Below are 24,901 nucleotides of genomic sequence, written 5' to 3' on the forward strand. Positions count from 1 at the left end.
ACAATTGCATCAGACAAAAATATATCAAATACGTTTCACTCTTTGAGTTTATAATAATGTTAAGGGAAAAAAACTAAGCCATCTACATTGGAAGTAAACTAGTGAAACAGTGCTTGTTTGAAAACTGGTATGTGTATAGCTGAATCACTTTGCTGTACACCTGAAAGTAACACAACATTGTCAATCAACTATACTCCAATATAAAATTAAAAGTTTAGAAAAAGAAAGCTGGTAAATAAATGGAAAGAATTGAGCATTTATCCTCTCTCACACATATAATAAATTCTACCGCTGGGTAACCAGTTAGTAGATAGGGGAAGTTTTTCTTTATAAAAGTGATCCAGCTAATAAATGAAGGCTGTTGATCTCATTGGAATACAACCGTCTGTAACCCCTGGTGAATTTAATGGGTCATCAGCTGCCAGCATCACAAACTGAGACACCTGACCTCACGTGCCTCCTGTTGGTAGTCTGTGACACCCCTGTGAAGTAGTCTTGCCAAAAAAAAAAAAAAAAGTCAAGCCTGAATCTCATCTAATTACCAATTTACAGAAGTACAGAGTAAGGAGTAACATGTACACCACCGGGACGCCATCTGCAAAATCCAGACTGTGGAAAACTCTATAGAAAAAATGACCCAGTTTCTTCAGCAAATAGAATGGGGAGAGGGGATAGAGAGAGGGATACCTTTAGTTTAGGAGAGACTTATGATATAGGTCAGCCAGTTCCATTGTGTGGACCATACTCAGATCCTGATACAAGCAAATTTTTTTTTTTAATGTGGCATTTATGAGACTGTTGGAAATGAACACTGACCGAACTGCAGGTTTGATAACACTGGAGAATTCCTGTTGTTGTTTTAGATGTGGAGTGTGGAGTGGCAGCATGGCTCTGTTTTTTTGTTTTCAGAGCCCTTATCTTTTAGAGATACAGACTGAAATATTTACAGATAAAATGATACCATGACTGTTATTTGTTTCAAAATAATTCAGGAAGGGAAAAGTAGATGAGGGTGTAGATAAAACAAAGATCTGCCCGAGACTTGTAACTGTTGACATTGGGATGGGTCCGTGGGGGTTCTTTATACTATTTCATTTACTTCTGTATATGTTTTTTTAAGTCTTCCATAGTGAAAGGTTTAAAGGAGGTAATTAAGTCGGTACTTCTGGGAGGGGGTGGATTTTATTTTGTTTTGTTTTGATTTAATAGCATCCACTGCTGATAAGAGTGGGGTGCTGACAATAGGGTTCTTAACCCTTCTGGTAGATTGTATCAAAAGCCTTAAAATACTTGGACTGTTTGCCCCAGTAATTACAATTCTACCAGTCTGTCCTCAGGAACTAATACCAAATGCAGCAAAAATTTGGTGAACAAAAGGGCACATTGCAGCCTAATATTAATATTAGGGAAAATTTGGAAGCAACTAATGTCCAGCAATAGGTGAATGGTTAAAGAAATTATAGTATAGCCACTCAGTAGAATGCCAGGCCACGTGTAATGCCAGTTTTGAAGACTACACAGCAACATGGAATGATGCTTACCCCATAATTTTAAATAAAATTTTGACTTGAAATTATATGTTTAGTTTCAGTTATAAACATGTGAAAAATTCAAAAACCGTGCATCTTTGATAGTAAAAAGATTAAAAGGAAGTACCCCAGAATGTTAAAGTGGTGATTAGCTTTGGACGGAAAGTCTATAAACAATTATTTTATTCCTTTTTTCTCTAGTTTTAGATTGTTCCATAATAAGCATTTATTAACTATTTTACTATTAGTTAACTTTAAAATACCAAAAATCACTTATAAAAACAAAAAAAATTAAATATAACATTTCTAGTATCTTTAGTGTGGTTTTTTTTCCCCAATTTATTTTCTTATTTTTGGCTGTGTTGGGTCTTCGTTTCTGTGCGAGGGCTTTCTCTAGTTGTGGTGAGCGGGGGCCACTCTTAATCGTGGTGCGTGGGCCTCTTACTATCGCGGCCTCTCTTGTCGTGGAGCACAGGCTCCAGACGCGCAGGCTCAGTAGTTGTGGCTCACGGGCCCAGTTGCTCCGCGGCATGTGGGATCTTCCCAGACCAGAGCTCGAACGAACCCGTGTCCCCTACATTGGCAGGCAGATTCTCAACCACTGTGCCACCAGGGAAGCCCTGGTTTGTTTTTTTTTTAATTTCATTTTAAGAAGCTTGAGAAATTACTAAGGGAATTTATCAGTTAAAGTCAGCTAGATTTTGTTTCTTTTAAGGAAACAATTGCTTAGTTATCTACGCTTTTTAGCAAAGAAAGTTAAAATATGTTAGAAAATGGTGGCACTGTTGGACGGGGTATGTTGGACCTTCACTGTAACCCAGCAAGAGGCTATTAATTTCGGTGCTTATGACTGCCAGAACTATAACTGGGTTCCTCTCCCTCCCTTGCTTCCTTCCAAGACTGCATGTAAACTAGAGACAGAGTTTCTGTTGCTACCTTGCTGGTTTATTGGCATCCTTAAATAATGATTTCCAGTTATGCAAGAAATGACCTATTAAATGTTACATGGTATCGCAATATTTAAAAGTACTATCCAGAAATAAGGTGCTTTTAACATTCTCTTAAATGTAAATGAACATGTCATATCTTTTTCTTACCCTGTTTATATTCTGTACTATTTGGGGCATATAGAAGTAGAGATCAACTCAGCACTAGACGTTATTGAAGGAGCTAGGTATTAGTAATGTTCACTGACACCCAGGACTGATCGAGAAGAGAAGACCGTTGTTGTTTTGAACAGTAGGTTAAGAACTGCAAGGAATGAGGAAGTAAGGAAAGGATGGTTGAAGGTGGCGTCCTGAGAAACGGCCTGCTGCTTGAGTTGCAGGATTCGGGTTGCTGCTTGGGGCAGAGACTCTTGTCTGAGCCCAACAGGACTCCTTTTAGCCAATTCTGTGATGTCAGAGCCTCATGGGCCAACCCAGACAGTGGGCCTTGGGTTGGGTCCTTTGCCGAGTCTGCTTTTAGGGTCTCATCTAGGAAATGAAAGAGGAGGCTTGACAAAGTATCAGAAGGGTTTCGTGAGCCCCTAAAAGAAAAGAAGGCGCCGTTTCTATCCTGAAGGCTGAGCCTCTTCAGCAAGCCCAGCAGGTCACTTTTTCCCTGGCATGTGTGAAACTGCACTCTTTTTAGGATTTTTGTTTGTTTGTTTGTTTTTAATCTATAACATGTGCTTAGGTTCTAAGAGAGTAAAAGCGCTTAAATGTATTTACAGGATCATGTTCCTTTTTGGAGATAAAATTCAGCTACTTTTCATTTACCTTCAGAACTGCTCCACTTTTTACCAGCTGTTAAAAATAGATAGTTCAGGGATTTCCCTGGTGGTACAGTGGCTAAGACTCCATGCCCCCAGTGCAGGGGACCTGGGTTCGATCCCTGGTCAGGGAACTAGATCCCACATGCCGCAACTAAAAAAGATCCCTCGTGCCGCAACGAAGATCCCACACAGCCAAATAAATATTTTTTAAAAAAACAGATAGTTCAACCAGGGGATATCTGGTGCCTGCCTTTCATCCCTCTATCGTACTCTCTACATAGTCCATGGGTATACATAGGCTCGTGACATAATATGAAAACAAATGTGCTCTAACTCCTAGAAGGCCAGAATTGTAGGATAGTCTTTGAAGAAGGTAATCTTAAGACAGGAAAAAAAAAAAAAGGGAAACTTACTTTATCCAGCAGATAGTAAACATTTGGAAATTATCCTGAGAGTTTCTAAGCCGATATTATAAATAAATTCAGGGTAGTTAGATGAATCGGGACCTGCGCCATCTTAAACTTAGCCTTAGGAGGCTGGCACAAGGCGCGACCACCGCGCCTTTCCTCCGAGTGTCCACTGGTGTGTCTCTCAGGAACGGGAGGAGAGGTGATCCTTTCTTCTTCTCATTGTCTTGCCCAGTTCATGTGATTTGCATGTTCCAGTGTAAGCATTCCCGTTTGTACACGTGTGTTTTGACAGGTGACCTTGGGAAAGGTGTTGAAAGTGATCGTCGTCATGCGGAGCCTGTTCATTGATCGAACGATAGTAAAGGGGTATAATGAAAACGTCTACGCAGAAGACGGCAAGGTAAGCATTCTGGAGTCTTTGGTTTTTTCCTTTATTTTCTGTATCCCAGAACAAAGGTAATAGAGTCCCAGATGAATGACATTAAACACCAGCAATCATAGCTATATCAGTATGAAGCTGAACACTTTACAAAAAACATTTCTCTCTCTCCCCTTGCATTTTTCATCAAGCTTCTGCTTTTTCCTTTAAGCCTGTTACCCTTCGTTGAATTTCTAATTTATCACCTTAGACCCCCAGTTGCCTCATTAAATGTGTCTTCTGAGGAAATGGATTTCTTTCTTCCTTTCTTTTCTTTCCCTTTTTTTTGCCTAGTCGCACAGGACATCAATAGCCCAGGGTTCAGCATTTTGCTTTTCCTAGAACCGTGAGGAAAATTCAAGTTAATGTGACACACAGCCTGATAATGACCATGTTCCTTGAAACTAGCAAGCAGCCCCCAGAAGTTGGTTATCCATAGCAGTCCATATTGAATACTACAATTGAAAAAAGATGAGTTATTTCCATGAGCGATTTGTTTTGTGCGAAGTTCACCCACGTGAACCCCTAATTTCTCTTGACTGCACACTCTCCATATAGAGATACAGAGAGCACCAGAAGATGCTAATGGGAGTCGACAGCCTTCATTTGTGTTTGTTTCCAGAGCGTAATGAGCCTTCTGCCAGAGATACCCACCCAGATACACCCTGGTCACTTCCTGACACTAAGCCTCCATCTTCACCTCTCCCTGGAGCTTTCCCTTCTCTTCATGAATCCCGTTAAAATTTAAAAGTTTGTTTGTACCAGCACTTACCACCCAACGGCCACGTTATAATGAGGATAGACTGTTCTCCAAAAACAGGGGACAAATGTAGCTTAGCACATAACAGTGTGTTATATAAAAGGTGTGACCCGTAAAGTGGGTCTGTATTTTGGGTTTGTAAAGTGGGTTTGTATTTTGAACAAGTAACCCAGCATTTCGAATTTCCACATTCCACTTGAGTGTTGTCACCATGGGAAGCTACTCTTACTCCCAGGGCCCTGCAGAGTTCTCATAAATCTCCCCATTGAGAGAAAAGCAGTCCTCCAGGGAAGCTTTCCTTTTTCCCTTTGGAAAAACCAAAGTGTCCTGGGAGCAAGTGTGGAGAATAAAATAGATAATTGGGGCAAGTGTGATCTGTCGTGTATGTGACTCAGAAACTCAGATGGCGATTCTAGACGAGAAATCCCAAACTCCTTCGCAGCAGCAGAGGCAAGGCTGGGGCGGTGGAGACCCTCGCCAAGAGCCCGAGTCAGTGGTCATCTAGAGACGGGGTTCCCGTTGCCTCTGTTCGAGATTTACGACTTTATAGTCACCCCTGCTTTGAACCACGCCCTTACTCTCCAGGGACTTACAAGTGACTTGGGGATATAAAAATAAATACATAAAAGCTAGGTACTAATAACGACCGTGCTGTAAGAGATACCAAATTCAGGATGGCAGTGAAGCACACTCTGCGTGGAGATTCTAAGGAGTGGAGGTTCTACCTGTTTTGAAATATCAGTGTCAATCTTGAACATGATATTTATGTAACTGCCCCATACCGAAAGTGTCCGAAATAACACAAGCGGTGTGCCACCTAGTTAACTGTCAATAAATGATTAGTAGTATTTTTATTCTGCGCTTAAAACAAGGGAATTAGAAAATAGTCTCACGTGTATTCTTCTAGATTTCTCTCTGATTACTCCTCCTCAGCTGCTATGGGTAGTTCCTTTCCTCCCATCTACCCCCTTGACTCCCAGATTACTGGGGGTTCTCTTCCCCCTCCTCTCATGCCCCTTGGCCATTTTTACATGTATCCCTGTGGTTGCACGTGTCCCCCGCACAGGGATCACTCCTGATTTGTGTCGAGGTCAGACCTCTCCTCCCCAGATGGACCTCAAGTTCAGCCTGTCCAAAATCAACTTCAGCTTCCCTCAGCTGGTCCTTCTCCAGGGTGACTGTACCACCTCACTGCTCAGGCCTTCCTTCCGCTGTCTCCAAATGGAGTCTGTTAGTGGGTCCTGGCGAGTCTCCCTCTTTTTCCCTCCAGCTGGGCCCCTCCCGTCCATCTTCACTCCTCGCTTCTCCTCTCTCCACTGAGTCGCTGCACCAGCCTCCTCACTTCCAGTCTGCAGTCCTGCTTCCCTCCGCCGTCTCTCCTTCACCTGGCCTCCAGAGCTGTCTTCCTGAAGTACACAGCCAAGGGGATGATTTCTTGCTTTCTGCCATGTCCCCGTTGCCCAAAGCAGCGAAGTGGGATATTAGTAGATGTTAGGCACAAAGCAGTCCATGATCAAAAAAGCTGGAGAAACCCTGGGTTAGAGAAAGTTCAGTAGGATTCTTTCTTTACTGTGGAAATTCTTAAGCACTTATTTTGCCTAAGTGCCTGTGAATCTCCCAAGAGGGGCGCATCGTATGCAGTCTTTTCCCAACTAATGTGACCATCCATCTTTTTTCTTCCTTTATTCTTGGAGCGTATTGTGACACTAGTGTTTGGCAAAACACACCTCCGAAAACTCTGGCTTGTAGAATAAAATCCAGACCCCTTAGCAAGGCATGGAAATGCCTAGTGGTCTGGCCTCTGCCCGCCTTTGCGACCTCATCTGCCGTCACTCTCTACATACATTTCGTCTTTTACTATCCAGCCTTTTGTGCTACTTGTGGCTCCCAGAACGTGCCAGATTCTTGCACACGCTTGCACCTGTGCTCTGTGCCCTTGACCTGCGACACTTGCCCCCCCTCCCGTCCACCTGGCGAGCTTACTGGCTTTACACTGTCTGAGCGCTCTGTCCCTTCTCATCCGGCCCCCATTTTCCCAGAGGCCTCTTCTGTGAGCACGGGCTCTGGAGATGGCAGGCCTGGGTTTGCCTCTACTCACAGTACAAGTGATCGTCATCCACTCGAACCTCCGTGGCATTTTGAACAGTCTTCCTCTAGTACTAGGATCATTCCGTCCTGATTATTTGTGGCATGTCTGTCTCGCAGTTAATGAATATTCTAGCGTCCTCCGTGTTTGGTCTGGTAGGCATTGTGCGAAACAGACCTTGCCTCCAGTGGTTATGGAACCGTAGGTACCACTGTTAGACTCATCTTCCGGACAAGGAAACTGAGACCCAGCATGGTAAAATGACTTGCCTACAGTCACTCACCGAGCCAGGTCCCAAACCTCCATCTGCCAGGGCTCCTCGAGGGTCCAGGCTCTGTCCCGAGACTCTCTCCCTCCTGTGGATATACCTCAGTGCCTAAAACACAGTAGAATAATAGTGTGTGGGAGGGGGTAATGAAAAAGCCTCCTGGGGTTGTGAAAATGCTTTAGGTGGGACGGAAGAATGGAGAATCAGAAGTGAGAGCCGGAAGAAAAAAAGAAACGAGAGACGGGCACTAGACGGAGCAACAGGGAGTGAAGTCGTAAATAAAGAATAAAGGAAGCACGCACATGCACACGGGGGTCGTCGTGGCTCCCTAATGAGGGATTAGCGTGGGTTCTCTGTTCACCAGAAGGCAAGTGAGTGTGTGTCTGGGAGCCTGAATTCTGAGTCATATCACAAAGGTGGTACAGGAGACCTCTTGCTTCCTTTCACAGCTGCATACATTGGCCTAGAGATAAGCAGGGACCCTAAAAGCAGGAAGAGCACGATTAGGAGGACTGAGTCCACTGGTTCTTGTTGTTGTTTTTTGTTTTTGTTTTTTTAAATATTTACTTATTTATTTTGTTGCGCTAGGTCTTAGTTGCGGAGCCTGGGCTCCTTAGTTGTGGCATGCGTGTGGGATCTAGTTCCCTAACCAGGGATCGAACCCCGGCCCCCTGCACTGGGAGCTCGGAGTCCCAACCACTGCGCCACCGGGGAAGTCCCCGCTTGTTGTTTTAAAGGCACATTTACCGCATAAATAAAGTGCAGCCATTATTAGTGTTCTCTTTTTAGTACTGATACTGGTATATGTGAGCTTATACATTTGTATACATACAAGCATTAGTGCAATTACCGTGTTGACCCGTCTGGCACATCCCAAATAAAATGCAGGTTTGGAAGGAGCCTTCGGAGCCTGAGGTGTGGCCTAAGAACACATCGCCTGCGGTTTTGCTGTTCCAAAGGTGCAGCCCTGCATTTGCTGAGCTGGTGCCTAAGCGCTTGCCTGGGGGTGGATCACTGGCCTGATGCACTAGGTGTGGCTTGGAAAGCCTCGCCTCGGCTTAGGGGTCTGAACTGCGAATTCCTCCTGCCTGTGCAGTTGTCTGTGTTCTTCCAAACCGAAAGCAACCAGCTTCTGAAAGGGTTCTTAGCCCTGTTGTTACAAGAGTGGCCCCACGCCACCCCGATTTCCCCCCATTAGAATCCCAGCAAGCCTGTTCCTCACTTTGCGCTAACACCCACGACCTCTACCCTGATCATCCTTTCTCTTTACCTGTGAGGCATATTTTCGATGCCAAGCGCCAGCAGACTAATTCCTCGAACACAATATGAAAACGCTGTTAAGACTTACCACCCTACTCTTCATTGTCATCAGGGAGGAGCAAAGAGCCATGACTCAGCATGTTGAATACCTGGCCATTGTCCTGACTTTACACCAGTCAGACTTAGCTGAAAAGATATAAGTGTCTCGGTTGAATTTACCTTATTAGGGGATTTAGGTTATGTTAATGCTATAGCTTCATTAATTATCCCATATCAATTTTAAAAAGGCCGCTTTTAGCCTCCTAGCACAAGAGAGGAAAAGAAATGGTGGTATCAAAGGGAACCTTCAAAGACAGCCAGAGCTGCCTCCAGGGTAATTTCTGATCCCCGCATTCTTCCCACTTCAGAGTTGTGTGTGTGTGTGTGTGTGTGTTTGGGTCGAGGCGGTTGGGGGAAGCTTGAATCTGATTCCTCTAATAAGTGTTGGCATCAGCCCCGTTTGATATTAGATGCTGGGAACATTTTGATTTGTTATATATAGCCTTTGAAACTGTTCAGACAACCTTCAGAAAAATGGCCTCTTGTTACTTATGGGGAAGGGGAATCCGGTTTAATTCACATGCAGAGGATGCCCTGAAATGGTGCTTTCAGCAGTTTCTTTAGTAACAAGTGCATGTCCTGATTGAAAGTGAAAAGTTGAAGAAGAACAGACCTGTAAAACTTGTTCACTTTTTTATTCTCCAGGGGAGGGTGGGCAGACTTACGCAGATGACCAAGTAGAAGTTTGTGGTTTTGAAAACTTGGGTGACCGTGGAGAAATCCATCACCGTGGCTGGTTTATAGCACCCTCCCCCTACTGACACATCACCTGTTGACCTTGCAAGCTGAAGCTACTAATAAATAAAAGCTTTAGACGTTGAAGTGCCTGTGAGGCTCGAGTTTTATTTGGAAGTGTTAACTTTAGATAATTTATAGTTTCATTGTACTATTTTTTGAAATGAAGAATTGATAACTTTCTGATAAGCTGCCGTAATTCTCACTTGCTGCCGAAGGAATTCTAGTGGCGATGTTTGTCACGTCAGCAGGCCTGAAAGGTTTGTCACCTTGAGTTTGCAAGACTGTCCCACCGCCACTTTGAGCTGTGACAGCTTAGGGGGCACTGGGAGTCAGCATTCCCTCTGAATTCCAGGTACAGGGCCATCTACCTCCCAGGTTAAGAGCTGGGCCTCTGGAGACACACCTGGTTTTGAATTCTCTACCACATGTTAACGATGTGATTTTGGACAAGCTGCTTAACGTCTTTGGGCCTCAGTTTCCTCATCTGTGAATTGGAAATAATTTTATCATTCTCGTGCGATCGCTGGGAGACTTTAGAAAGATGACACAGGTGCAGTGCGGGCTGAACACGTGGTCATCTGCAGATGGTATCCGCCCTCTCTGGCTGTGCCGGAGATGCTGATGGGCATCATAGTCAGCGATCCTTTGCCTGCTGATTTTGGGGCATTCGGATTTTTCATTTCGGTGAGTGAATTTGACTGTCACTGTTATCACCAGTTCTTCCTGTGCATCAAGAGGACCTTTGATGTCTGACGTGTAACCTTAGAGCAGATGAATCTGTGCTGAAGCAGTTGGTCATCTGTGGGGTTTGTTTCCATTTTATCTGAAAAGAGACCACATTCCCACCCCTAAAATACTCATTCTAATCCCCGGAGTCCCACAGGCTGCTCCTAAGACTGCAGATTCAGCCCCAGTTACCATAAGGTTGGCTTTTCCATTTTAAGATCTTTCTAATGCTTGCCCAGAGTACTGGGGGAAGCTTAGTTTCTTTTCCCTGACACTATAGTTCAGCATAATTTCTCGTTCCTGGGGCTGAAAGTTTGTAGCTTCCAGAATGCTCCTTTTGGAATATTGCAGCCAGCAAAAAATTGGTAGCCGCGCCCTCCTTTGTAGCAAATAAGCTGAAGGTAATAAATATTCACTTGCGTCAGTCCCGGCTCCCTGAAAGGAATTTCTGAACTCTTCCTGGCCCTGACTCCAGAACACCTGCTTAAATGGCTTTCTGTGGCATAAATCTAGCAGAAAATCAAGTACAGGCTGCCTGCTGCGCCTTCACAGCAAAAGGGGAAGCCACTGTCATCGGATCCCTTTCTCACCCCTGTGCGCCTGGGAAGCAGGGCGTATCGTCTAGCGTCCTTCTATCCCAGGTGGTCAGAACTGGTCCCTAGGGTCCTGAATAATGTATTTCAATGCCTTCAAAAAGAGCAACACCCTCACTTGGAGTGAGTGCTGTGTGTTTTGAGAAGCCACAGTCAGGCTAGAGAGTCCATCTCTTAACTAAACCTGTGCGTATTTCTCTCTGGATGATGTTTTTATTTAAAACATTTTGCAGATACTGAAGGTTTTTTTTTTTTTTTTGCGGTATGCGGGCCTCTCACTGCCGTGGCCCCTCCCGTTGCGGAGCACAGGCTCCGGACGCGCAGGCCCAGCAGCCATGGCTCACGGGCCCAGCCGCTCCACAGCATGTGGGATCTTCCCAGACCGGGGCACGAACCCGCGGCTCCTGCATCGGCAGGCGGACTCCCAACCACTGCGCCACCAGGGAAGCCCTGAAGGTTTTTTTATATGTATGTAATTTTCTCTTTTAAATTAAAACGAACTTTTCACTCTATATGCAGATTCTTCCTTTTCTCTTTTTCCATGGCCCTGTGTTTATGTCAGCCTGTGTGTGATGTGAACAGGCAGGAAGGATAAACAGCAGCGAACTTCAGAAGCAGCAGCTGTGGGCTGAAAATGGAAAGAGAACTATATTGGTTCAGATATTGATGTCACTTTTCCAATAATTTAGATGTAGAATCTTTGGCATCTCGCTGTCACCTTGGCAGTGATTTGGTGAAACGAAAAGGTACAAAAAGTTGTTCTCATCCCTTCCGCAATGTCTGAATAGTCTTTAAATGCTACATTTGTTAAGCCCTGGGCTAAACCGCGGCACTGAGATCATGATATAAACCTGACTTATCCTCCCAAATATGACCCGCTGCCCAACAGTTTTCTTCAGCCGAATTGATAGTGTAGGGAATTAGCTTCCTGTGTTTCTTTTGAGGTTTCCTTCCAAGTCATCTGGAGGTAACATGTCACTTTTTCCCCTGCAAATTGCTAACCTGTCAAAATAAAAATCTAATGCCTTAAGATTTTTTAAATTCTTAAGTCCATCAGGTGGCCTAAGTGGGGGGGCAGTGACTAAAAATTGATGCCATCCTTCTGGAGAGCAGTTAGCCAGAGTAGGAGAGGAGTCAAGTGGGGGCTTGTGTGGAAATCCAGGAAGGAGGTGGTCCACAGTGGGGATGGGGGGGAGGCAGACAGATTCAAATAAATGTTCAATCACAGCTCCTCCGCTGTCATTCCTGGACTTGGATCCGCTAAACTTCTCCTCTCCAGCAGGAGCCCTGCCGCGTCCAGGGGGGCGTCCTCAGCGCCACCCAGATTCCTCCACTTATGAACAGGAAGAAGCCAGGAGAACCGCACGCATGCCTGTTCGCAGCCCAACCGTTCATTGCCGAGGGCGGTTTTCAGTAAAGCCCTCAGGACAGAAACAGAACCCCGAACTGTCCCACGTCGGGCGCAGCGCCTCCCTTCCGGTCTTCCTAGAGGAGTCTTCCCATCTGACAGGTCCCCGTGCTCCCAGACGCTTCAGAGTCATCACACAGCACACAGGCTTAAGTAGCCGTGTCTCGGCTTTCCACCTTGACCACTGGCCAACCCAAGGCAGGTTTCAAGCGGCCCATTGACCAGGGGTTTCAGTTTGCTCAGCTCTTGAACTCGTATATTAAAGTTGACTTGTTAGCACCCTTGGGGCCTAGCGATGGCCCCTCTTAATCTGCAGTGTGTTGGGGTAGTTCTGTTTTTGCCGTACTCCGTCTGTTCTAACCTCTTGGAACAGTGAGAAGGCACTGATTTGATTTCTCACACAACCTGTCAAGCCAGAGTGGTTTTGGTTAGACTGAGCCACAGATTACCCTGTGTAGGACTAAGTGTGGTCAGAGGAGGACTGGACTCTGAACTCTGCCCACATTTCATCTCAGACCTCTGTTTCCTTGACCAAGGGGTCCAGGGCTCCCAACCTGACCAGCCATCACAGTGAACCTGCGGAGCGCTGTGAAAAAAATTGAACAAACGAACATATTCTCGGGCCCACTCCAGACCTACTAATTCAGACATTCCAGGGGAGGGACCAAGGAATCTGTATATTAAAAACATGAAAGAAATTCCCCCAGGGGCTTCTGATGCTACCCAGGTTTGAGCACCACCAAGTGAGACCATCCGTAAGAAGCTTCTCCAGATTACCATGGGCAGTTGAATGGCTCCGAACCATTGTCTCATCATCTGGGAAGGAAGGTTGCTAATGGGACCAGCCACACAGGCTTGCTCTGGGGAGTGAGTGGGAGAGTACGTGTGGAAGGACCGGTGCGTGCCTGGCGTGGAACAGGTGTTCAACAGCGGGGGGCTGTTTTCCTCCACGCATGCCTGTAACATGCTAGGTTCTGTGCCAGGACAATGTAAACAGGAGAAGTAAAAGCTTCAGTTAGTTTTAAGAGCTGTGAAGATTTTTAATTTTTGAAAGGATAAAGAGAAGCAAGACAACAGGTATGGGAATATTTTAGAGTACCTGGGAGATGCCTCTCTGACAAGGTGATGTTGGAGCCAAAGGAAGTGAAGGGGGAGCCGTGGGAGGGTTTGTGGGAAAAGCAGTCCAGGTGAAGAGCACAGCAGGTGCAAAGGTCCTGAGGCAGGACTGACCTTGGCATGTTGGGTGACGCAAGAGAACCGTGGCAGGGGTCAAAGTTAGAGAAGTGAACGAGGGGCTCAGCTCATGGGGCTGCGGACACAGCAGGTGCCTCAGGTTGACTTCTTATACCTCTTCGTATCGTCTTCTCAAATCACCACAGGTTGATAAAGAGGAAATTCAGGCTCGACATTTAGGATCCTTTCAACCCCAAGATTCTGTTTTTCTATAATCATGTTATTTTTCAAGCTTAATAACAGTAGTTACGATATCATTTCTTGGAGTCCAGAATTCTAAAATTGATGCCAATATTTTATCTCTCTCCCCCCAGCTCGATATATGGTCCAAATCCAACTATCAAGTATTCCAGAAGGTAAGTTGTACTTTTTGCTTCTTCCTCGGGTGGCGCTAAGGGAAATATGAATACTTCAAGGTGTAAACATTGGTCTTAAATCAGAGGCTTTTTAAAAAGTGAAAAGAGCCAGACACAAAAGGCTGCTCACTATGTGATTCCATTTATGTGATGTTCTGGAAAAGAAAACATTGGGGGCAGAAATCATATCTGTGGTTGCCAGGGGGTAGGAGTGAGGGAAGGAGATTGTCCCCAAAGAGCTATAAGGGAACATGTTTGGGTGATGAAAATATTGTGTCTTAATTATGGTGATGACACAACTGTATGTTTCAAAGCTCATGGAATGAACTACATGCCCACAAAGGGCAAATGTTACTGTATGTAAATGATGTCTTTAAAATTCAGTTTCTCACAGCCCTGTAATCTACACGGGTGCCTTAAGGGTGAGGATGGGCTGAGGAATGCGGGCTGGCCCTACCCCACCCCCACTCTATTACAGTGGCATCTTTTTCAGCTGTTGGGCTTCCCCAAGAAATACTTTCTGGGAAATGTCAGAAAAAAATGAAATGTGACCAGAGAAAGTCCATTTCCCAGCTCCCAGTGGTGGAAGGGTCCCTTCCCTGGCCCAGCTCAATACTTCTGAAGGCTTCTGAAGAGGCTTCTGAAGGCTTCTCCCATGGCCCTCAGGCCAGGTCCCCTGCAGGGCACCAGCCACTTTCTTCTGTGCTCTCCGTCCTCTGTGTCCGCTTCCATCCAGCAGTGCAAATAATAGAGTTGGTTGTAAATCCACTCATTGCCTCCTCACGATCGACAACAGTTATTTATTGAGCCCCTTTGCCGTGGGCAGGCACTATGCTAGGTGCTAGGAATACAGGGGAAACAAGACAAACAAGGAAGCAGAATCAATAAGAGAACTCCAGGTCATTACCAGGGGCTGTGGTCGAGGACAGGAGGGACCTCCTTCGCATCAGGGTGGTCTCAGGAGGCCTTTAGGCGGCAAAATTTAAACTGAGTCGGGAAGCAGGAGAAGGAGCCAGCCATGCGAAGGGCCACGGGAAGAGGGTCCCAGACAGTGGAAGCAGCAGCCCTGAAAGCTGCTGTGGAGGAGGGACTTGCACGGTCCAGCACTGCTGGGACCCATGCGATGGGAGCTGGCAGAGGGCGGCGGGGAAGGCACGCGAGCAGGGCCGGCCCGGCAGGTGCCTTTAGGTCCCGGTGCAGAATTTGGATTTTACTGTCAATTCAGTGAGAAGCCAGTGGAGGGATTAGTGTGGAGGAAGGATGTGATTTTGAAAGCTGGGGCCGAGTTATCCCCGCTTGAGTAAGAACTGTGTCCAGGGTGTGCCGGGTAGCTTAGCATAGGGTGGTGGGCTTTTTGCAGTTGAGGTGAAATTCATATAACATAACCATTTTAAAGTGAACAATTCCGTAGCTCTTAGACTTCCCCATTGTTGTGCGGCCACCACCTCTATCCAGTTCCAAAACGTCGCCATCACCCAAAGGAAACCCCATCCGCATTAAGCAGTGAGCCTTGGGCTTTGGTATCAAAGGAGCATAACGGACCAGCCCTCTATTGGTGTCTAATGTACCTTAATTCGCGTTGCTCCCTGGACCCCTTTCCAGTGAAAGGGGGAAGCAAAGGACAGATGTCCAGGGTTGGGGAGCGGTCTGAGGCGTAACACCACACATTTAGGGAGCCTACGTAAGCATGAAAATGTCATGATCTTATCACAGCTAAATGCAGTGTGCTACCATGGATTAGATTCTGAACCAGAAAGAACATATTAATGGAAAAACCGGTGAAATCCAAATAAAGTGTGGACTTGAATCAATAGTAAGTAACCAACACTGGTTTCTTAGTTGTGATGAACGTACCCGATAATGAAAGATGCTAACAGCGGGGCAACCGGGTGAGGGGTATATGGGAACTATGTGTACCACGTTTGCAACTTTTCTGTAAATCTGAAACTAATCCGAAACTTAAAATTCATTTCAAAAAGAGGATCATAGTGTTGGCTCTTCTGACAGCCCCAGTCCTTCACCCAGCTGAGCAACCTCGATGCAGAAAGGAAAAAACAGCCTCCCTCCCTGGGCCAGAGCCTAAGGGAAAGAAGTACATAGTCACGGGCTTCACTGGTGGTGCAGTAGTTGGGAGTGTGCCTGCCAGTGCAGGGGAGACGGGTTCGAGTCCTAGTCCAGGAAGATCCCACATGCCGCGGAGCAACTAAGCCCGTGTGCCACAACTAGTGAGGCTGCGCTCTGGAGATTGCACACCACAACTACTGAGCGCATGAGCCACAACTACTGAAGCCTGCGCTCCGCAGCAAGAGAAGCCACCGCAATGAGAAGCCTGCGCACCACAACGGAGAGTAGCCCCCGCTCGCCGCAACTAGAGAAAGCCCGCGTGCAGCAACGAAGACCCGACGCAGCCCCCACCCAAAAAGAAGTGTGTTGTCACGTGTGGGCTTTAGTGTAGGCAACGACGTTTTAACCTTGGCCTTCTTATCTAGGTGACCATACCCAAGGCCTTTACCTGTTCAGCTTGCATAAAGCCTCGGCCTAGTTGCTAACTTTGTCCCTGTTGACAGCTCTTATTTTCCCCCAGCAGCTGTGGCTGAAAAGCGTTCTGAGGAGAAAGAGCACTGCTCGTATCTGCATCTTGGTTCGCTCTCCCAGTGAAGAAGAACATTAACACAGTTTTGGTTTGTTTGTTTTTTTTAACCTGGTTTATCTTAGTGTCCTCTGTGATATTTCAGTGAGTTACTTTCCGGCTCCACTAAAAACGGGCAATGACTTCGGGGGCCCCGAGCATCGCAGACCCATAACCTGGGATTTTAACAATGTCCAATTTCCATTCAGATACCCTCTATGAGGGAGGGCCTTGCCCAGGCTTGCCTTGGCAAATATCGTTTCTAATGTTCTGTGTAGTATTAAGTATTTTTGAATGCAAGCAGAAAGTTTATTAGGAAGTTGTAAAATGTGTGAAACACAGATTTGGTGAAGCATAGATTTGGAGAGAAAGTGCTATATTTTTATTCTACCACCCCTAAAAATAACCTGCCAAGCACTCTTTATGTTTGTTTAAAACTACACATGTACAGTGCAGCAGTGTTTAAAATTTGATATTGGTTAGTTGGGGAGATTTAGGAGCGCCCGCCAGTTCCCTCCTCGTAGTTTATGTAACATGTCTGAAGCAGTAAAAATGGATGAATTTGTAGAGATGGGAATTTTATCTCAACTGGTGAATGGCATGTTATCCGTATTTATGCAGAGCCCTTTCTGAGGTTCCTTTATCATCCCTCCCCTCACCTATTTTTTAACTAAATGGACGACCTCTGAGAGTGACCTGTACTAGATTAAAGAACCATAATTTGGAGACAGGAGAGAGTGCTTTCTGATGAGAACAAAAGGCAGATAATGTTGAGGTCCTTTTCCTTTTTCAGGGGCAGGTAAGACTTAGTGGATTACAGAGTCCGTGCTCGTCCCTACTGAAACATTGTCCATTTGCTGTCAAATTAAGGAATATATTGGGAAATAATGTAGTACAGAATTCAGTTTAATCCTTTATCAGTAAAGCTTTCCAACTAATCATCATTGCCTCGCAGGGGCTTGGGATCTTGTTCTTGCGGACGAGGTTGGTAAAGAAGATGAGGAATGTGGAACGTGGAATCACGATGGGGGGTGACCTCACTGGGCTTATTTCATTGTGTTAGTTTCAGGCCATGTTGTGGGTCAGAGGGCCGCCCTCCCTATTCCACAGCCAGACTGAAAGCAAAGCTGGCACCGCCGCGTTCCTTGCAGATTCTGAAGGCCTGGTCCAGTTGACAGGATGATGTTTAACATTTCAAACTCAAAATGCCAAAAGAAAAGATTAGGTGGCAACATTTCCAAACTCTGCTTTTTAGTATCGGCTTTTGCTTAGAATTCTATTTTCTTCCTGTCCACCCACTTAAATTTGAGGTGTCCTGATTGATGTTGCTTGTAGCATTTCCCAGAAAGACACTGCTTGAGAGCACAGTGGTAAACGTTCCCTTCTGCCCGTCATCAACCTGCTTACAGCCATCCAAGTAACCCGGCCCGGGGAGGCTCAGTTGTCAACCTGATCCGGAAAGACCTAACCTGGAGCAGGAGTAAAAGTGATTGGGGAAGTACAAGGTCAAGGAGGATCCTTGGTCACCGATAAGAGGTCATTTCTCGGGCAGGAAACAGTTCCCAAGTGTCCTAACCGTGTGGGTAGACGCCGGAACTGTGCCCCAGCCCCAGCTCTGAGGTGGGGACACTAGCAGCCACCGTGGCTCTGTGAGCAGCGTGGGGGCAGCTGTCTCCCCGCGTTGCTCTGCTGTAGGTAGGGCCCCAGCGCTTCCTTTCCTTGGCGCTCATTATGCGGTTGCAGTTGTGTGTGTTTTCCTGCCCACAAGTAGCAGCGGTGGCCGCCGCAGAGAGAGGCCTGATGGGAAGGCAGGGAGCCCCCCCAGGTCTCTCCCTCAAGGTGACAAAGCCGGGGGTGGGAGGGGACACTGCCTCGCAGAGCCAAGCCAAGCTTACACTCGCCTTTTTATTTCTGGAAAATAGCACCAGGCGCTGAGAGGATGGAAACACGCGCCTGTCAGATTCTCCTCGGGCTGTGCCTGGCTCCCCAGGTTAAAGACAAGCACACGAGGTCCCGTGGCAGATCCTACCGCATGAAGCTAAACGCGACCTGCCTTTTGTCTGTGACGGGGACTGTCGGCAAGCCCTTTCCCTCTTCCTCATTAGCCCCCTTCCCCGGCGGTGGAGGGCTGGGGACAGCTGGCCGTGGAGCCGCGGCTGCCGACAGGCTCCCATCATTTACCACGGTGTCCCTGAGGCTCTCCGCACTCGGTCCTAGGGCAAAGGAGCTTTTTATAGCCAGCAAGCCTCCCGCAGAGCAGATTCAGAGAATGGAACTTCGGAATAGGGGGCACCGTCTGAAAGGGCAGAATCACAAAGAGCCGGGAACGGTTTCAAGCGTGTTCGTATTTTTCTGACATTTAAACTCTGCAGGGGCGCTCACTGTTTTGATCTTTAACCTCCTAACTTCAAAACAGTGGGCATTTTCATCCAGTAACTTAGGAAGAGCCAGAGCAACTCTGCAGCTACTTTTACTCCGTTAAATCTTGGCAGGGAGGCCAAAGAAAGAGCTGGAGTGTGTGTGTGCAGCCCCAGGTGGGCAGGTGGGGACGAGAGAGATGGTGTCGGAGGGACTGGCACCTGTGTCGCAGCTCTTTCACTTGGAGGCAAAGCACAAAAGTCGTAGCTGCAGATGTCCGGTTCTTCGTTCACAGTCATTATTCTAGAGGCAGCAGAGGCAAAAGTAACCCTTTCAGTCCCGTGCAGAGCTTAGCCGTGGACAGGTGATGGATAATGTTCTGAGCAGGCCACCACTGCTTTTTCATTCCTGTGTTCGTTCATTCGTTCATTTTTTCGCTCCCTCGTTCATGCTTCGATACAAACACTGGCCTCTGTGGGGCAGACTTTATCAAGCGGCCGGTGCTTGTCAATAGACAGGATTGCGTGAGCCCTAGAAGGACCAATTCTCTGAAATGTTGGAGACACTGAGTACCTGGCTGAAATTGAGTGCCTGCCCAAATAGTATGTGGCAGACCTAACTTGTTACTCGTTCCAAGCCCCGGGAAGGGGAGCTGTCCCCACGTGGCTGAGTGTCTGTACCTGCTCTAGCGTCGCACGTCACCAGAGGGACTCAGTCAACAGGCGTTCAGTTCTTCTCAATCTCATGCTCTAGAACATCTCAAGTTTCTTCCTGCCAGCTCACTTCCATTTCCTTCCAGAAGCCCCTCTTCCAACAGCACGGATAAGGCCCCGGAGGAGGCTGTGGTTGTGGTGAGAGCCCGAAGGCAGCGGGCCACATCTCTGTCCTTGCCCTTGGTGGTTGCCCTGCCCAGATGAGGCCGTCGGCAGAGGCCCCCGCGCCTAGAGGGGACCCCTCAGCCTGCAAAAGGGGGTCTCATGTCGTAGGAGGGCCCTTTGCTTTTTCTGGATCCCGTTGCTCTCGTGGTCCCCTTTTCTCTCAAATGCTGTCCAGCTTCCTCCAAGAGGAGAGCTTGCGTATGATGGACCGTATATGGTGGCCTTGGTGTCCTGTGTCTGTGTGTTCTGTCGCTGCCTCACACATGTGTCTTGGCAGCCCCAATCAGAAAGCCGAGGGAGCAACTTTGACCGGTGGCAGGGCTGGGGGGCAGCTTCACGAAGGAAGAGAGGTTCCCGTCCGTGGTCTCAGTGGCGGGGCGGGGCAGGGCGTGCATGGGTGGCAACTCTGCAGGAGCCAAGCATTGGGCTGTGGACAAGCTTCGGGACAGGAAAGGCGACGGACAGTTCCAGGGTTATCCCGGAGGGCAGCCCCTTCCTAACCTGAGAGCCGGACCACACTGACCGGGCTGGGTCCGCAGAAGGAAGAGGGGAGGGGACGTTGTGAAGGGTTAGCCCAGGTCCCTGGGAGCTGAGAAGGGCGGGGGGGCGGGGGGGTCACTCCACTCACGCTGCAGCTCAAGAGCCTTTATCACCACCTTGTCTCCTAAGGGTCGTGTTTGAAGATTCACAAGCTCCGAAACCCGGGGTAGATTTGATCACTTGTTTTCGCCTTCTGATACCAGCACCTTCCCTCTGCAGGGCTCCCTCTACCGCTGCAGAGGGTGGCGATGACCAAGAGCCTCACGCCCCAGTTTGACGGTGAGAGTGGAGCCGGAACGCCCACTCGCCCGCCGCTGGAAGCGGTCTGTGGTTCTCTGCCATTAGGGAGGCGCAGAGCACTTGCCTTCATCTCGCAGCTTCTTTCTTCCTGAGGGGTTGCCCGAGACTCGTGTGCCCCGGGTCAGATCCCAGCCGCCGCTTCTGGGAAGCCCAGCCTCCTGCCCTCCCGGGCCCCTTCCCACCACCCCACAGGCCGCCCGCCGCTGAGGGCACCTTCCTGGCAGGATGTCTGTCTGCCCCCCCGTGAGACCCAGCGCCCTCCCTTCCCCCGTTCTGGCCGGCCTCCTGTCACGTTCCCGCCAGTGAGCGGTCTGGCAGTGGCTGGGAGCTGGGCTGTCCCGTGTTCAGACCCCAGCTGACCACTGCTCTCGGTGTGGCCTCACTTGCCTCAGTTCCCTCATCTGTAAACAGAGATCATAAGAGTACCTGCCTCACGGAATTGGCACCCCACGTTAACACCTGGGAGAGGCACAGCTGCCTCTGGAGGATCCGCCCAGCCTGCTCTCAAGGGTCCTGGGAGTTGAGGGGCTTCCCTTTGGGGCATCAGTGACATCTTGGCTGGGACTTTGAAGAGGGTCGGGTTGGAACCCCTCACGCCAAACAGAAACTCCTTTATGGAGGCCCTGTTCTGTGCCACAGGCCATGTTCTGCACTTTACAGACGAGATATCCTCCTCCTCAGACAGAGCTGGATCTCAAAGCTGTGACAAGGGGCTTGAAGCAGGATGGAGCAGCAGTGTCTGTCTCCCCCTCCCCAGTCCCAACCCAGACAGCCCTGCCCCTGGTCTCATCCCGAGCGGCACTGCCAGGCTCCGGTGGACAGTTTTAAGCCCTTCAGAGCCCATGCAAATGACTCCTTCATCAGCAGAGAAGGAAGTATTGATCCTGTCTAAGTAAATCCCTAGTCCCCCTGGACCGTGATGCTTCCTCCTTGGGCCTCTCAGCCTGCCGAACCCGTGGCACACAAATCCAGGGTACAGATTAGAGACTCCAGCTGCATAATAAAAACTAAAGCCCCATGTTTCCGCTCTCCTGGACTTTTTTCCCAGTTTTAGAAGCCAGTCTCTGCACTGCTCCCCATTGCCCCCAGCACTTTCAGGACTGGCTTCATAGCCTTCAATTTTGAAATAACCATGGTTCCTCTTTTCATGAAATGAGTACTTCTGGGGCTGTTTTAAATATTCTTCATAAAACCAGTGCTCATCCTTGGAGCAGCATTGCTGGCAGGGTTGCTGTCTCTTTAAACATTTAACACACTAGGTTCACATCTTTGACTCCCAGACCCACAAAGAATTTTCTCCTTTGGAGAGATTCCTAGTGTCCCTCTCGTCAGGGGTGGGTCTGTCTTTGGCAAACCCCGGAGTAGAGACCCAAACTCTTGGATTGATCTCCTTGTATAGCATTAAAGCATATCCAGCAGATGAAAGTTTATTTATATTTCTTTGACTTGCAGGACCAGCATGTGTGCGACTAAGTAACAAATGTCTGGCTTTGCTGCCTGTTAGTTTGCGCTCCAGAGTCTCTTTGAAACCCACCGAGATGGGAAGAGGTTCCCAAGAATAGTGCTGTGCTGATCGTCTCCCTGGTTCTGAGCTCTTGGTAACTGGCCCAGAAATTGAGAACCCCGTGACATCACATCAGAGCAGCAGGTGGAGGGGGACAGGAACCTGGTGCCCCTGCCCCCTGCTGGGATTAGCGTGTCCTTTTTAAAAGAACAAAGGGCTTTCACTTGACGATGGTTGGCCTGAGGGTGGAGCTCGGCACTGAGGTACCCTGGGGGGGGGCGGGGCGTGCAGGCAGGCCCTGCAGTGGTGTCCACTGAAAACCTAGACCTTGAGGCGTCCAATGATCGCAGCCCCGTGCTGTTTTACCAAGGGCCAGCGCGGGGAGTGATGCGGCCAGGGTCACCCAGATAATTGGTGGTGAACCCAGGACTGTACCCCGGCCTCCCGACGGCTCCGGGTCTTCTTTCCCTTTTGTTCACATTAATACAGGCCAGAGAGAAGCTCGTCTTCATAGTATGTGGAAGCAGGTATTGACTGGAGGAGAGCCAGATCTGGGTCTCTACCAGACTTCTCTTTTAAATAAGCAACTTCTAAACACTTGTGCTTAACTTTTCCTATTTATTAACCTTGCGGGACATACTTTTAATAGGCAGAGGCCCCAGCTCTCCTAGCTCAGCCAGGGAGGGCTTGGGCTTCGTGGGCTGCGTGCTGGCAGGTAAGATAATGTACTCAGTGCCGTTAGTCCGTTGCATTGGGAAGAGCGCCACCTAGCTGCTGGAGCCAGTGTCCAGGCTCAGCTCCCACCCCGCGCTGTGTGGCTGCAGTCCTGCCCCCTGGTGGTGGGAAGTGGGCAGAGACCTGCAGCGGCCCGTTCACCTGTGGTTCCCCAACACTGCTGACATCAGGATCCCCCGGGGGAACTTTTTAACAGCACAGGTCCTGGCCCCCAGCCTAGACAGCCTTCCAGAAGCTGGGGGGTGGTGCCCGGCAGCCCGCCTCCAGAGTCTGTACGCCTCACCTCTGCTGCACTGCAAGCTCTCCCCTCCAGCCTGGAAGCCCGCACAGAGTCAGGACGATGCCTACAACCTTAGTGGACTCAGGAATCCCCGAGGACAGTCCCTGGGCCACCAAGAAATACAACACATTGTTGCTTTTTAAAAGAGGAAACTGCTGGGGGGTGATAATATATTAGGAGAGTTTTGGTCCCATCCCTGCGTCTCACTGATCCTTTCTGTGTACCACCACTCTGTCCTTTGTTCTTCCCTTGTGGATAAGGAACAGTCTGTCTGGCCGCCATAAAACCCAGGCTCTGAGGGGCTGACCTTCAGCAGAAAATAGTCTTGCTGGACATGAAGCCGTTCTCTTTGCCCTCACAGCTCAAGGAGGGCCCAGGTGGGAAGAAGAGTGGGCTCTGTATGCCAAAGCCATCACTACAACAGCGGGATTTCCCCCTTTTCTTAGCACACCCCACCCCCTTAGGCTGTACTTTTGATCTGCCTTGAGTAGTATGCCTGCCCACCTGACTTAACACTGCCGGCTTTCATTTGCCCGTTTCCTCCTGTCATTCTGCGAGGCAGGGAGACTCACTCAGTCTTGAGATCTTCTTGAGGGTCCTGCGTCGGGATGGGTTCAGGGTAGGTGGTTGAGTAAGATGGCAGAAGCTTTTGGTAGTGAGGCAGAGGGACAGCTGTGTACGTGGTAAGAGCTGAGGTGTAAGCGAACGGACTTGGGACTGAGTCCCACCTCTACCCTAAGAGTCTTGCGGTCCGTTCCCTAGTAGGGAGGAGATGGCCTCATGTGCCACCTTCCCACACACTCCCACAGCCTCTGTCCCCCGAAGGCCTAGGGCCCTGCTCTGCTGCTTGGCTTGGGCAGGTCACTTAACCTCCCTGTGACTTTGCTCCCTCACTTGGAGTGGAAGTTGTCTTCCATTTGTAGTGCCATCACAAGGTTGTGGGGATGGTGAGGAAGAGATAGGATGACTCCCATTTGGTGGGTGTTTGCCATTTGTCAAGCACTGTTCAAGCACTTTCCCTGCACTGACCCATTTAATCGTTGTCCAAGGTCACCCGGCTCTTAAGTGACTGCAAATTCCTGCAGTCTGGCCCCAAAGCCCAGGCTCCTCACTGGGCCGCGTGGTGTAGACCAGCCCTCGCTCAGAGCTGGTGCTCAGTAGACGTCGACTTGGAAACCTGCCATTAGCGCAGGCGGTTGCATTAGGGTTCAGCTAAAATAACTCCTGACCTCCGAAGGACCTTCTAGGCGTCAGAAGCTCTTTGCACACAGTATGGTGGAGGAGTTTTGGGGACGTGTTTTGACTGGAGTCTTCTTAAGTGTGTTGACCGGCAGCTGTTCCAAGGTCTCTTGAAAGATTCCTTTCTCCCTTTCCGAGCTGGGTTCCCCATCAGTTTGGGTGCTGGAAGACCTTCTTTCTCTGCCTCTTTGAGCCTGGAGGAGAGGGAATTTCAGTAAGCCCTGGTTGGTGGAGGAGAAAACTGAAAGTAAGTTTCATAAAGCAAAGTGGGTGTGTTGGCAGCAATAGAAATGCCACCCTCCTTTAAGTAAATAAATCACCTGCAGTCCAGCCTTGGGACGGGGTTGAGGGGGAGGAGGTGCCCACCCCAGACGAAGCCAGAGCATCTGCAGTTTTTCTTTGCCTTGAGATGAAACGGGACATTTCTTGGCGAAGTCCCCAGTGTCTGCGTACTCCTTGGAGTCGCCCTGTTTTTCTGTGCGCGCCCTCTTCCCGCCCTTGCTGGTTTCAGCACAGTCTCCGGCCCCGGCCTCTCCCCCCCACCCCACTCCTCTTTGCCGCATCCCCTGTCTCCCTGGCTGATTGTTAACTTTCATGTCTTCTCCTCCCTCTTTCCTTGGGTTCGCCATCTGCTTTGATCTTTTCGGAGCTCTTTTCAAACCAGCACTCACTGGTGGATGAATGGCCTCCCTTTCTCGGGAGCATTAGTGCCCTTCTGTGGCCTCAGCTGCCAGACAGGGAGGCTTTCATCTCCCAGGGGAATCTCATTAGCTCAGCATCACAATGGGACCCGAACCG

At 48.7% G+C, this 24,901-nt stretch overlaps 1 protein-coding gene across 1 annotated transcript in view; it reads left to right on the plus strand.

The window, feature by feature from the left end:
• The window catches only part of MED27 (mediator complex subunit 27), a 199,740-nt gene that overhangs the window by 165,887 nt on the left and 8,952 nt on the right, over positions 1-24,901 (plus strand). Inside the window, exons 5-6 of the mRNA XM_032634850.1 lie at positions 3,988-4,095; positions 13,599-13,640. Of these exons, the coding sequence (XP_032490741.1) occupies positions 3,988-4,095; positions 13,599-13,640 (150 nt within the window). The remainder of the gene's footprint in view (positions 1-3,987; positions 4,096-13,598; positions 13,641-24,901) is intronic.

This window comes from Phocoena sinus, chromosome 6 (genome assembly GCF_008692025.1).
Source record: "Phocoena sinus isolate mPhoSin1 chromosome 6, mPhoSin1.pri, whole genome shotgun sequence".
Lineage (NCBI taxonomy): Eukaryota > Metazoa > Chordata > Mammalia > Artiodactyla > Phocoenidae > Phocoena > Phocoena sinus.